This window comes from Chelonoidis abingdonii, chromosome 6, assembly GCF_003597395.2.
Source record: "Chelonoidis abingdonii isolate Lonesome George chromosome 6, CheloAbing_2.0, whole genome shotgun sequence".
Lineage (NCBI taxonomy): Eukaryota > Metazoa > Chordata > Testudines > Testudinidae > Chelonoidis > Chelonoidis abingdonii.
The window spans coordinates 53,845,302-53,860,725 of record NC_133774.1 but is presented as its reverse complement, the minus strand read 5'-3'; the positions used below and the strand labels follow the sequence as shown (position 1 = coordinate 53,860,725).

General features: G+C 43.5%; 1 protein-coding gene across 1 annotated transcript in view; it reads right to left on the bottom strand.

The window, feature by feature from the left end:
• LOC116825754 (V-type proton ATPase subunit S1-like protein) overlaps positions 1-13,781 on the bottom strand; it is a 30,584-nt gene extending 16,803 nt beyond the window's left edge. Inside the window, exon 1 of the mRNA XM_075067051.1 lies at positions 13,652-13,781. Within this exon, the coding sequence (XP_074923152.1) occupies positions 13,652-13,743 (92 nt within the window). The 5' untranslated portion in view covers positions 13,744-13,781. The remainder of the gene's footprint in view (positions 1-13,651) is intronic.
• Between the last annotated feature and the right edge of the window lie 1,643 nt (positions 13,782-15,424).

Here is a 15,424-nt window from a genome sequence, read left to right as displayed (position 1 = left end):
TCCACTGGCTATGTGCTCATTTCACCTGAGGCCCACTGCATGCAGGGGGTGATGATCCCCTCACACACACTCTCCACAGCCTGTCCTTCTGGTTTCCTGTGACGTGAAACCACCTCAGTTCACCAACATGTGACTGGGGAGGGACACAGCAAAAGAGTTGCCCCTTAGCCACTTAATCTGAGAGCATCCATCCATGGGTTGGGGTTTTTCCCCTAATATGTTTGTTAGATTTAAATCCACCATGCAAGCAAGTTATGAATAAGACATTTCTAAAGGCTAGTTTCTTGAATGGTATTAAAATAAGCATGGTAGGTCAGTGTCTTAGCTGCACGATGGCTGGCCAGCTGGTGGATCCAGCCCTTTGAGGATTCCTCCTGTGTAAGGGGGGATCCCTGAGCATAGCAATTGAAGGTCACCCCATACCTCCACCCAGAGTAGGGGTGTTCCCAAGGAAAAGGAGGCATATCTAGGGTATTCCTATGCCCTGGCGTTCCCTGGCTGCCAGAACAATCACTTGGGGCTAATGGCAGTAAGGCCTAAACTAAAACAATATGGAGGAGCATAAAGGTGTCTTAAAGCTACCTTTGCAGCATCTCCCCTCCTGCTCTTGTGTCAAGCCCAGCTCAGGCAGATCAGAGAATCCAGCTACATTCCCGATGGTAATATTTCTAGGGTGCCTAACTCTGCACCTCAGTGGAGCCAGGATTTCATCCTTAATGTTTGTTAAGGAGGCTTTGTCTTTATACCTGTTCCTCCCCAGGAGTGTGTGTATTTTCAGGCATACTCTGTGCAACACAGAATAAAACTATTGTGTTCATTTCCAAAATCTTCAAAGCCAGAAAGCAAAACTGAATGAACTAGAGTGGACTCTGTATTCCAGCTTGTCACTTGTCACAAGGACTGGTGAGCAGCTTTGCTCCGACCACTGTGCAGACTATGCTCTGCTGCAACAGGAGGTAGCAACAAAACAGCAGCCATTCTTCTCAGAAATTGTAATAAACCAAGTAAAAAGCCAACTAAGCTTCTGCTGCTCCAAGACTGAGACTCTATTTAGGGCTGGGAGAACCTTAAAAGTAGGTTCAATGTACTAATTACTATGCTCCTACTTAAAACTATCTAGGGTAAATTTTAATTAGATACAATGAGCCAAATTCTGCTCTTAGTCACACATGTCCAATCCCACTGACTTCTGTAGGGTTGAACACTTTCAAGAAAGAGCACAATTTGGCCCACTATTCTTCACTTGCTATTCTACACTCTAGGTTAATGTTGTTGAGCACTATTAAACAATGTCCATGTTTCACACCAGAGGTGAGTGTATTTCAGTAGGTAGTGAAATTATTCTTGTCCTATAATTAACCAAAGGTTGGTCAGATCGCTTGAAAGTACTGGCACCATGCATGACCCCACTCTTCCCCCTCTTTTGTTATCTTGGTCCACAAAGAAGAGCAGGAGCAAGCATTTTGTTGTACTCTCCAGAGTACAGAGACTGTTATTGTGGGAGACTCTTGCAGAGCTACATAAGGATAGGGGAAATTTCTTACATTGGCCTAAACACAGGCTGGTGATGGTCTGGCCCTACTGCATTTATCATTCTAACACATCAGGCTGCAACTTTTCTAAAAGTTCAGTTTGATGAAAGACAATAGCCCTAAATCTCACCCATTGTTGGTTTGTCATGAGAAAAGACAGAGGTGGGCTGAATCCTGGATTGTTTCCTCTCTTTTTAGTCAGTGGTTACTAAGGTAAAACTCCCACTCAAATCAAGAAAAGGAGTCAGAACGTGGACTTAAGGATTTGACAAATTTTTCTTTTCTAGCATTCTGTCATAAACAGATGGTTAAGGGTTAATGTCTCTTTTACCTGTAAAGGGTTAAGAAGCTCAGTAAACCTGGCTGACACCTGACCAGAGGACCAACAAGGGGACAAGATACTTTCAAATCTTGGTGGATAGGAAGTCTTTGTTTGTGCTCTTTGTTTTTTGGAGGGTTGTTCACTCTTGGGACTAAGAGGGACCAGATGTCAACCAGGCTCTCCAAATCTTTCTGAATCATTCCTCTCATGTTTCAAAATTGTAAGTAACAGCAGGTCAAGGCGGATTAGTTTTATTTTTGTTTCCTCAACTTGTAAATGTCCCTTTTTTGCTGAGAGATTTTTACCTCTGCTTTGCTGTAACTGTGCACCCTAAGGCCTAGAGGGGGTTCCTCTGGGTATATGAATCTGAATTACCCTGTAAGTATTTTCCATCCTGATTTTACAGAGATGATTATTTTTACTTTTCTTTCTTATAAATTAAACAGCTTTCTTTTTAAGAACCTGGTTGATTTTTCCTTAAGATCCAAGGGGATTGGATCTGGACTCATCAGGGATTGGTAGGGGGAAAGGAGGGGGGATGGTTAATTTCTCCTTGATTTAAGATCCAAGGGGTTTGGATCTGGGTTCACCAGGGAATTGGTGAAGCCTCTCAAGGCTGCCAGGGAGGGGAAGGTTTTGCAGGGGACAAGAAGTGATCCAGACACTGAAATTTCTGGATGGTGGCAGAGTTACCAGATCTAAGCTAGTAATTAAGCTTAGAAGTGTCCATGCAGGTCCCCACATTTATACCCTAAAGTTCAGAGTGGGGAAGAAACCTTGACACATTCTAAGATAGAACATTGTATCTTGTGGAAAGCAACAGCAATGCAAGGGTTGTTGACATTTTTCATGGTAATGTATATAAAGATGAGGGGAGGGGAGGGGAGACAGCCCCAAAATAGGCATGCCAAAAACTTAAAGGCAAATTACTTTACATATATTTTACTGAACATAAAATTAAGAGTTCTAGGCCCAGTGTTTCTACTCAGACTAAACGTTCATGTTAGAACACTTTAATGCAAGGCTGCAAAATTCAATTCATTCCCTCATATAGTGGAAGCATTTTTTACGGGCTAGTAAAATATCATCTGCCCCTCCACCCCCCAGAAGTCTCCCATCCCAAATGGGGCTAAAATTAAGACTGTATTCATTTTTTACTTGATACATCTCTGAGGAAGACTAACAATATTCAACACCAACCCTCATGTCAGAAAATAGGCATGATAAGGGGCATATTCACATGTGGAGCCATGCATATGTTATGTCCTTAACAGAACAGTCTGAAATTAGACTCCTCAAGGCCCATGATTTCACACTGAAAGCTTGTGACAAGTACAATTTAACACCCATATGTCTCATGCAAAAATGTACCAAAGCTGCTCATGCAGACATGTCAAGATTCTTCTCTCAGCAGAAAGACACTCAAAAATAGATGAATGTGCACAGCCAATGAAACAGTCATACACCAGTGAGGAAATCATTGGAAAGAGTGATGTGTGAGACACTGCTGAATACCATACTATGACAAATACCATCAGCCACGTGACTGTTTCCATTTGGGAGGTAGGTGGCAACGTGGCAGGTATGTCAGTGAAGTGACCTTCGGTATGTATTAAGGTTTGTACATCTTAGGCATTTATAAAGTGCCAGTCACCATAGCAACTAGGAGTCTGAGATTTCTTCATTATCTATTGCTGCTCATTACTGCTTACATGCGGGAAAGTGTTATGTAAATTTCTCTCTTTTTCTGAGAAACATACTTGAGAAGATAGTAGTTAAGAAGCTATGGCAATACCTGCAGTCTTCAGTTTCCCTTGACCCTGGTCAGTCTGGTTTTAGGCCTGTGTATGGGACTGTCATAAATAGATAGCTAAGAGTTAATGTTTCTTTTACCTGTAAAGGGTTAACAAAGGGAACCAAACACCTGACCAGAGGACCAATCAGGAAACTGGATTTTTCAAAGTGAGGGAGGGAACTTCTGGGTGGTTTTGGCTTTGCTCTCTCTGTTGTTCATCCCGGTCTATGAGAGAAGCAGGTTTTTCTTTCTATCTCCAGCTTCTTTCTACTCCTTCTGTTACCAAGGTGTGAGTCAAAAGGAAAGCAATAGGTTTAGATTGTTATTTGTATTTACATGTGTGTACTGCTGGAAGTTCAATTGGTATCTGTTTGAATCAGACTGTTTATTCTATTTTCTTATAAGCAATAGCCCTGTAATGCATCTTGGATGGCAGCAGTCATATGTTGTGTTCTTTTTCTTTTCTTTTTTATATACAGCTTCTTTTAAAAACCTGGCCTTGAGGGTTTTTCTCTCTGGTTAAGGCTAAGGAAACGAAAAGGGAGGGGGAAAATCTGCTTTGTGATTAGCTTTGACTTGAGGTTGAGATCATACCCAGGGGAGGAAGGGGGGGAAAGGTAATTGCCCTCTCTGTTTTGGCGCATTCAAGGAGTTTAAGGTACAGGTATGCGACCAGTAACCAGGGAGGGACAGCTGGGATGGGAAAAGAGGAGACAAAAAAGGGAGAGGTTGTTTCCCTTTGGTGGGACTCAGAGTCTCTGAGTTTGGGGTCTTCCAGAGAAGTTTGGGGAGACCAGAAGGGGGCCAAACCCCGTCTGGAAATTTGGAGTGGTGCGCAAGTCGAAGATCAGTCCAATGCTGGTAATTTAAGACTGGGGAGTTCTCATGCCTATAAGCGACCGAGCAATTTGGACGCAAAGTCCAGTTTGGGACAGAGGCCTTATTGACATGGATGGCTAGCCGTAGGGAAGTAAGAATCCCTAGAAGCCAGTAGGAATATTATTCTCTGCTAAGGGTTTTTAGCCCAGAGAGAAAGGGTGTTGGTGTTAAAAGTAGCAGCAGAGACTTTCTTTTTTTTTCTTTTTTTTCTGCGTTGGCAAGGCTTGCATATAAGCAAAGAGCCATTAAGGGTCTTTTGTTAAACAATAGCACTCCCTATTGAGAGTCAAATACCCAGCAAAACACACACAGGTAAATAAACTGGGTTTGACCGTTAATTTGCACGTCAAAGAGTAGCCAGAAGGAAAGAAAAAAGGACATGGTTGTGCTATTTATTAAGGCACTGTTGCCAGGAGTATCAACAGAGAGCCAGCCAGTTCAGACAAACAAACACAGAGGACACTCACAACACAGCATACCGAAACAGGAACCAGACTTCCAACGGGAAGAACAAATCAAAAGACTAGCAGAGCGACATAGCCGGAACGCAGTATGGAAAAGAAACTACAAGACCTAGAATAAAACAAAAGAAGAAACAGCCTCAAAACAGCAGCACACTACAAAAGAGAACCAGTAAGCCAAAAATCAAGTCTACAAAACGAAAAACAAGAAGAAGAAGCATAGGCTGCCCACCAGAAGACCAGATGAGAGACGTCCAGAGGGAGAAAAGAAACCAACCAAGGATGGGAAAAAAACAAGGAGGGAGGCCGCACGGTCGGTAGCCCCATGAAGGCCGCACGGAGCTTAAGAACAGGCCCTAAGCCAACAGAACGCAGAACCAATCCTAGACACCCCTACAGCCATAACTTCTCCCCCCACAAAGCAGCAAGAAATTTCCCGAACTACTCATACAGGCAGGGAAACGACACTGAGACGTTCTATAGAAAACTTTTGAAAAGGGCCTGTCTTGGCTACAGAGATCCCTAGAAGAACTAGATAACAATGCTAAAGAACTTGAGGTCACACAAAGCCATCAGTGGACGACGCTGTAGCAGACGTGGCGGGCTGAAAATGCCAAAGGGACCACAGATGATTATATAAACTAGTTTCAGAAAACCAAGGCCAAGATACAGAATTGGGGATAACCCCAGATCAATCGCCCGTCGGCGCGTTTCAGCAAACCAAAGTGGAAACTCAGATTGGTCACTTTCCGCAAACAGCGCCCTTTTTACTACGTGGGGAAGTCATTATGACCGCCGGATATCAGAACCAAGGTTCAAATATTGACTGAATGAACACTCTACCATTGGGAACCCAATGGACGCAGTTCTTTGGAATGGGTGTTCCTGGACATAACACGAGAATGACAATACAACGAATGGAAAATCCCAAACTCATCCCACCAGACGCGGGGGAGATTGGAAGCGCCAAATGGGAAGTGGCCCGAAGACAAGGAAAGCTACTAGGTAAAGGGGGAATGAAACGCTCCAGGGGCACAGCATCGCCTACGGAGACCCACAAACCGGGGAACCCATCAAAACCCACTACACACCCACGGAAGGCCACACACCTATCCTCAAAACCTCACCACGCTTACGCTACCAGGAAGGCAAGCCCCTACCTCCAACCGTCCCTCAAAGTCCGCGACTAGCTCTGCTCACCGCACGCGTAAACGCTAGCTGAAGATGCTATAAGTGTGAATGGAAGGACTATATAAAGACAACTGCCCAACGAACCCACACCGGGGCGCAAGTCATTAACCACCATGCGACCAAAGATCCCCAGCCCCGTGCAATACGCTCGAAAATTTCCCCTCAGAGCCAGGGAAGACATTTGAACAGTGGGCAGAAAGAAGTTACCTGCGCCCGTGGAGAGAACAACGGGGGCACAAGTGTCAGCTTCAGACCAATCACTTCGTGGATCCCAAACTCATCAACCCAAAGGCCAAAGTGACATTTACCCCTCACTAGTCACAATGCTGTGGACTTGCCTACGGCTGAACTGACTGTCAGTGCAAAAGGGCTGGTCCAGGAATGTGGACTTTGATTGCATGCATAGACAATTAATCTCCATCCACCATGCTACTGGGGAAGACTCGTGGCCAACCAAGGTGAAGTGGCCGACAAGTGAGTGGGAATGGGTTAAGCATCCGCCAGGGCCAAACCAGGCAAGCTTCCAGACCCACAGAAGAACCCCGCTCTGTGTTACCAGAGACCCACGACTGATGGGTAAGTGGACCCGGATCCCATGCCAATGGATGAACCCCACCAGAGACCATTCACCGTACCCAGCCCGGAACTGGGGAACAGAAGACCAGCACCCAACAAGTGCAACCACATTCTTCACCAAACCCAAAACACCAGAGGGGGCCAGCGAGCCATAAACGGGGGAAAAAAGAAAGCAAAAAGAACCAACCCACTGAGAGAGCTCAACCAGAGCCTGAACATACCGCCCAGGCACCGAGTGGATAGCAAGTACAGCCAGCAACGAAAACAACCCCATCACCATCCATACGCCTTCCCAGAGGACCAAGCCACAGTCCACAGTCTGAGAAGAAAGCCTGGCTCCCCCAACCTCAGGGGAACATTCCAGATGAGGATAGCAGAGCAATCGACAGCCTTTGCAAAAGCTTGGTGGGCGGGCACGTGGAGCAACTTCACTGCCTCTCACGGCTCTCTCACAGAATCCGGTTGTTAAATAGGACCAAGGACTTATATACAAAGGAAATTCTTTCAGGGGTGACAACAGGAAGAAATGGCAGCCCCACAAATGGTTGGTGGTTCCAACTAAGTAACCGGGAACCCTTAAGCTTGGCCCATGATCATCCGCCAGTGCCATGCTGGGGTGAACAGAAAAACCAAAAGAAAGATTGGGAAGTTCCTCCACTGGGAGGACTGGGCAAGAAGTGCCAGTATTGTCCAGTCTTGTGAGGTGCCAAAGGAGTGGGGAAACGCCCCAGATCTGGTCAAGGCCCTCCCAGCAGCCCTCCCGCATAATTGCAGGGTCCCATATTCAAAGCCGGAGTAGCGTTGATATTCTGGTCCTTTCCCAAAGAAAGAATGCCCAGAGCGACAATGCAGAGCGTACTGACTTCCGTGGAAACCCTTTGCACCCCCATGGCCCGGAAGCAAGTAGCCTCTAGGCAACACCCTAGGCCTAACAGCAGTGGTGCACGGCCTAACAGACATTTTGCCAGGGTAGGTTGGCCCTCCGATATCCTTACATCTAATTTCGCTGCAGCCACCATGAAGACCTGTGAAAACTCATGGGGTGATCAACTTGGTTGCCACCTTACATCATCAAACCAATGGCCTGGTCGAAAGGTTAATGAAACTTTGGGGGCCATGATCCGTAAATTCGTGAATGAATACTCCAATGACTGGATCTAGTGTTGGCAGCACTTGCTCTTTGCTTACAGGGCTGTACCAAATCCCAGTTTAGGGTTTTCAAACCTTTTGAAACTTGTGTATGGCCACACAGGTTAAGGGACCATTAACAGTTGGTGAAGCACACAATGGGAGGGGTTTATACCTTTCCAGAACTAACATCTGGACTTTGTAAGCAACCTACAAAACACCCTCCGACATCTTTAAGCCCTTGCTAGAGAAAAAACCTAAAGGATACTCAGGAAGAGCAAAAGGCCTGGTATGATAAACATACCAGAGACCGTTCGTTCAAGAGAGGAGACCAAGTTATGGTCTTGAAGGCGCAACAGGCCCATAAGAGGAAGCATCATGGAAGGCCATTCACCCGGTCCAAGACGCCTGGGAACTGTTAACTACCTCATAGCATTTCCCAATTCCTCACTTAAACCCAAAGTGTACCATGTTAATTCTCTCATCCCTTTTATTCCACGAGACTTAACAGGTTTGTCAGTTTAAAGTCCAGGGACGAGAATGACGCGAGTGGACCTGACGGTGTCTACTACGATGGGAAAAAAAGACGGTAGCGTGGAAGAGGTAAACCTCTCAACCACCCCTGGAATGTCTGCAGCGCAACAAATCAAGGAGCTGTGCACTAGCTTTCGCCCCATTGTTCTCAGCCACTCCAGGATGGACTGAACAGGCAATACCACTCCATTGACACAGGTAATGCTCACACGACCAGTAGAACACCACCCATAACGGGTGTCCCCTCACGCAACAAGCTGCTATAGAACGGGAGGACCAGAACATGCTAACAGATGGGTATAATACGCTCATCTACCCGTGCATGGGCATCCATGTGGTTCTGGTACCCAAAACCAGATGGGGAAATACGCTTTTGCGTGGACTACCATAAGTTAAATGCGGTAACTGTCCAGACAACTATCCAATGCCACGCAACCGTGAGCTATTGGAGAAAGTTGGGAGTGCCCAGTTCATCTCTACAATAGACTAACAGGGGTACTGGCAAGTACCGCTAGAATGAACCTGCCAAAGGAAAGGTCAGCATCGTCACCCATGCGGGGGTAATGATGAATTTAATGTACTTTCCTCTCGGGCTGTGAAATGCACACCGCCACCTTCCATAGGCTGGTAGATGGTCTACTAGCAGGACTGGAGAATATGCAGTGCCCACCTCGATGATGTGGCCATTTTTTTCCAGACTCCTGGCCCGAACACCTAGTACACCTGGAAAAGGTCTTTGAGTGTATCAGAGCAGGCAGGACTAACTGTTAAGAGGCCAAAAAGTGTCAAAATCGGCCAAAACAGAGTGACTTACCTGGGACAACGCAGGTGGGTCGAGGAACCAATAAACCCCTAAACAGGCCAAGTGGAGGCTATCCAAACAAGTGGCCTGTCCCAAAGTCAAAGAACAGGTCCAAATCCTTCTTAGGCTTGGCCGGGTACTACAGGCGATTTGTACCACACTACAGCCAAATCGCTGCCCCACTGACCGACCTGACCAGAAAGACCCAGCCAAATACAGTTAAGTGGACTGATGAGTGTCAGGAGGCCTTTACCCAACTTAAGGCGATGCTCATGTCTGACCCTGTGCTCAGGGCCCCAGACTTTGACAAACCATTCCTAGTAACCACCGATGCATCTGAACGTGGTATAGGAGCACTTCTCATGCAGGAAGGACCGGATCACAACTTCCATCCTGTCGTGTTTCTCAGCAATTACAGGGACAGAAAGTGCATTGATGACAATGGTTGATGATCTCCTCCCAGCACATGTTTATGCTGATTTTTATTAGATCTGTCAGCTGCCTTTAATGCAGTTGATCATGAGGTGTCGTTGGCATGTGTTGCCAGGAGCGGGTCGAATCACTTGGAAGTGGCAATGCTGCTTCTTATACAGAAAGACCTAGAAGGTAATTATGGGCAATTATTCCTCCATCCCACGGACTCTCTCATACAGGACACCACAGGATTCTGCTCTGTCTGTCCTCTTGCTCAGTGTATGTGATGAGACTTCGGGAAGAATTAGTAAATAGACATGGTCTGCAGTGTTTGCAATAGATTGATGATACCCAGCTGGGTATTTCCATTATATCACATCCACTAGAACAGAACAACCCCGTGTCTGCAGCAGATTGGGACTTGGATGCCGGCTAGCTGGTGCGAGACTCAATCTGGACAAGGCTGACATTCATAGGCTGGAGAGATTATTCAGAAGCAGAAACTAGTTTTAAAAGATTATTTGGCACAGTTTCACATTGGGAGAATGTATCTGCGCTTGTGGACTGCACTGGCTGTCTGCGGCTTCTAGGTAGAGTTCAAAGTGCTGTTTTTGCCCTACTAAGTCCTGAATGGTTTGGGCTTGAGTTACCTCAGATCTCTCCTCATGCTACACTTCTGTGTTTCTGATCAATGGAGGAGGCAGAGCTGGAGCCACCTCAATGTAAAAGAAAGGGAGCTGCTGGCAGGGCTTCCCCGTGGTCTCCGAGAGCCGAGTTTGTTAACCTCTTCCAAAGCTCATCTTTTTTAATAGACATCTGAGGATGGAGCAGGGAGGAATCAGGTTGGGAAGCGATGTTGATTGGTTTATAGCAGGATTAAGTTTATGGTAGGATTTGCTCTGATTATAAATGGAAGGGAATATAAGCAATTCTACTGGTTATTGTAAATGAATATTTTGTAGAGGTGCTCACAGCTTGGGATGGGCACTATCTGAATGCTGTCTCTGAGCGGGTTACGTGTGACTCTCCAAAACCCTACCACCATCAGATTGGCAGCATTCAAATTCAAAGGACAAGTTGGGGAACTCGAAGGAGATCTGCTGGAGCAAGGCTATCCTTGTAATATTGATGGGTAGGTCTCAATGTGTGGAGGATTTTGGCCACGATGGACCATTTGGAGCACATTTCCTGGCTCTTTTGCTGCTTTTTAAACTTGCTGGCAAAACTGTAGGTTGGAAATATCACGGGAAGACGGTGTGAAAACACAAATGAAAATGCCTTGAATCGTTCTCAGGGCTCACCCTAGATTTGTGCATAACAACATTCTGAGTAATAACATTGTAAATGTGAATATGACAGGAGAAAAACTAGCTGAGACTATTACTGCTAGACCTTTGCTATTGGCTAAAAGGGTCACAGGAGCTAGAAATTAAACTATAAAACACTTAACGAAGAGTGACTAGACCTGCAACACATTTGGAGCAATTTTTAAAAGTATAATGAAATAACTCCTGAATTTATGGTCACTTTTCCACCTATTTTAAACGAAAAACTTCAACTTCAGTATAATGTGTTAAAAGCATTGGCCTTTCTTTAGGATTACAAATCTGAAAATAACTGCTCCATGTCCATGGTATGTCTGTGTCTGCATTGTATGCTGAAATTACCATTCTAAGTTTGTCAGGAGCCCAACTGAAATTGGCTTAGTCCTAATACAAAGCACTGGAATGACTAATCACTATGTAATACCCAACTAAATAAGATTATATGTATAAAGAAGTGCAAATTCCCACTTATCAGATGACATTATCAGTCTATAAGGTAAGGAAGTCTTTTTTCCATCCGAAAAAGCTCATGTAAAAGTATAGAGCTTACTCCTGAAAACCTTTATGTGAGTGGCCCTTATCCACACATGTAAGTTTATTGATGCAGGGGGACTTAGGAATGATCAAGTGAGGAAGAGTTTGCCATACGTAGTTTTCATTTCAGGAGATAGGGCAGCTAAAGGGAACTACATTAATAACACAAAATACAATCTATAGTATTATTACTGAATGCTATCACTTTGAAGTGCAGATTACATTGGATAACACAATGTTCAAAATAAACTAGACTCCTATAATATCTTCATTACTCCTTAAAAACATATCAAAAAGCAGTGCAGCCCACTAATGTTATCCGACTTCATACTGACTATTGCTCACCTAGTGCACTCATTTCAATTATTTACATAATATTTTACGAGAAAATAACATTTGAGCCACAGTTAAATCAAACATAATGCATAAAAGTTTGCTAGTGGACCATATAGCTATGTACCTGATTCTAAACTTAGGGTACAAATACACCACAAGTTAAGATGTGATTGTAGAGTGGTAGACATACCTTTCCTAGCTTTACTCCAGCTAGCACGGGTAAAAATTGTAGTGAAAATGGACTTCAACCCAAATACGTACCAAGGGTCCCTGGCCTACTCATGCTACAATCACACTTTTGTTTGCAGTGTAGACGTACCTCAGTTACACCAACCATAAGTAACTTGACTGAAGTTAATTCACTTACACTGGTGTGAAATCGGTGTAAGTGAGATCAGAATCAGGCCCAAACTGTAGGTTTCTTTAACAGAATCTTCCAATGAAAAATATTTTATTAGACGGTTTATTTCTTATCACTAACAAACAAATCCCTACAAAGATAGTTAGCTTTACAGAGGGAAGCAATCATGCCTTTCAAATTATACTGTATTATTTTTATAGTAATTTCACAGGAGGAAACACACCTTTCAGAGACCCACATTTAAATAATGATTTTATATTTTAATTGAAATTTCACAATTAAGGACTTGATTCTGCAGTTCCAACTTAGGCGAAACTCCCGCTGACTTTAATGGATTATGCCTGAATAAGGTCTCTAGGACCAGAACCTAAGAAGTAACAAAACTGTAAAGCTTTGTTTTTAAAAAAAAAATAAGTCACCAGGAGTAATACTGAACTCAGTTTAACAGGTAAGGGTATGATTCTGCTTCAGTCAAGACAAAACTTACATTAACTTCAGTGGGAACAGGGTTGGGCTTAATGCATTAATCTTTCTCATAAAGTTTGTGTGAAAACTCAATTAGTTCCATTCTGGTAGAACATCTTTCTGACCAAAGAAAAGTGAAACAGCTAGGGAGGCACTAACTGATTTGGAAATTGCCAGATGAGAACTGAAAATAAACTATTTCCATGAAAACATATTGTAGTATTTATAACAGACTCAAAGATCTCTTAATACAAGCTTAAGCAAATCACCACATGTCCCTGTTGCCCAAAATATTCAGACTTTATTGCCAGCTGTGATCATCTTCGTATTTGATCTGCACGTTATTAGTGACTGTGTGGCATGATGCAAATAATTAAATTTGGCTATTTTCACTTTTATAATGCTTGGCTTCAGAAAGCACCTTCTCTTTCTTGTCATTTTCTGTACCCTCTATTTCTACTATATAAAAAAAACCAGAATGCACTCAAAGTCAATGGCAAATAAAAACACTTAGGATTAGGAACAATTTTGTCAGTTTAATATTTCTTACAATGTTGAACTTAGATTTCAATAATATTCACTTTACAGAAATAGAATATTTTAGCACCTTTGTTTCTTGGCATCTCTGCTGCTATTTTATTTATAATTCTGTTTTAACAACTGGTTGGGAATGAAAAAGTTAGAAAAGCATGACAATGTAACCAAATATGAGAGAGAGATCATTAGGGCATATGACTTTTTAGACCATTGTAGACTTATGTATAAAATAATTTGAAAGAGGTACAGTAACATTTCATATCTTAAAATTGAAAAGGTTCATTTCTGCATGACTCCTAGATGTTTTAAAACTAAAAATATTCTAATCCTCTGCTGCCATGCTGAACTGTGAACAAATCTATTTGAATAAGACACAAAGTAAAATTACAAAACTACAACATTTAAAACATGCATTCAGCTTCACCAAAGCAGTTTGTTGAAATGTAACAAATTACTGACCTTCCATCCATTCTTAGGAACATTTGATCCACAGAGACTGAAAATCCTACACATAAAAAGAGTAAAAGGCTAAAAGCAATGCTTTTTTCCATTGAGAAATGAATCTGCCTCTCCTGAAGAAGCACATCTGTTTTTGCAAAGAGATCTGAGCCTGTATTCTCACAGATCATGTGACGGATAGCACCTCCAGCCAATAGGAAGCAACATTTGCTACTGCATCAGTTGGCATGTACTATGTAAACATAAAAAGCCTTTTCTAAGCCACTCTTGCTGACATACTCTATTATTCATGTTAATGAATTATTAGACAAGAACTGAGTTCTTAGGTGGTAGTGAGTTAGGAAGTGAGCTGTCTTTTAAGAAAATAAATATATATATATAAAAAAAAACAACTCTCAAAGCTCAATGGAGCCTGCTACAGGTTACTCATTGTTGTAGTTGACCTCTCTCGTGAAAAGTGTGATTCAGATAATAGTGTGACTTTACCGTCTGTAATCATACACAGCTAAGGTCACATTTTAATTAATTAAGCCTCAAAACATCCCTGAGAAGCAGTTAAATATGTCAAATTTTCAGATGTGGAAAATGAGCTATAGAGAGGATAAAGACCTCTTTTGGGGCGGGGGGTGGGAATAGCATCAATTTGCAGGTGCTTTACTTTCTATCTTACCATGTTTTATCATCATAATTAACTTTACAATTTTCAGGTATCAATTGATTTTTAGGTGCTTCATTTTGGGGATTGCCACCTTGAGATGGCGGAGGTCCCTTTGGATCCCTGTGGATTTGCCTGGGTTGACAGTAGGACCCGTGGCCTTATCCACAGGAATTCAAACCTTGCCATCTTTTGGAATGATGTGGGGGATGATCTGGGGCAAGCAAAGCAAGTGGTCAACTGGCAACCAACTCTTTTACACACTTTGCATCCTATGCAACTTCTGCAAAGCAAGGGATGACCTTGTCTCCCTTTACAGTTGCAGGACCAGACAAAGAGGCAACTCAATAGTCCTTCTCTCAACCTCTTTATCCAGGAATTTGAGTCCCACTCTTGTCTAGCACCTCTCAAATCATGAGGCTGATCCCAATTTCTTATTACTTTCATATTTTTTCCAGTTCTTATTCTTCACACCTGTTGCTCTTTCTCATTTATTGTTGTTTCTTCCTCCTTGTTCCCCTTCTTCTCTGCTCTCCTTTCTGTTCAATATTCTCTCTCCACTCCCTCATTTTTTCATCTCTGACCCTGGTGCCCTCCATCTTTCTCTGATCTTCTCTCCCCATCCCACCTCCTTGGGACACTCTCTCCTTTCCCCCAGAAATCTTTGCCTTCTTTTTCCCCTCTCCCCCCAATCCCTCTCAGCAAAGTGCCTCCACTCTCTTCTCCTCATAGGGCTTCTCCTTTCCCTCCTCAGAGTTTCTCCCTTTTCATCCCAAAGAGGCTGCCACTGTTGCTGATGACTGAGGGAAGTCCAGGCTCCCCCTTGCTCAATACCACATGCCTCTCTCTTCTCCTTCTTAGGAAGCTGATGCCACTGGAAGCAGGTTATGTTCCCCCTTCCTCTACCCTTCATGTTCCAGACAGAAACTGACTCTTTATGGCCCTCCCAACTTACACACTCACACTGGGTGGGGGCCAATCACAAGCCACCTCAGATGAGGCCCCAATCTGCTGAATATATATACTATCCCATATTACTTGGCAACTAATATCAGATATCTGCTGATGTGATCACAGAAGTAAGCCCTATTTGACTGATTAAGGGCTCCAGTCTGGTG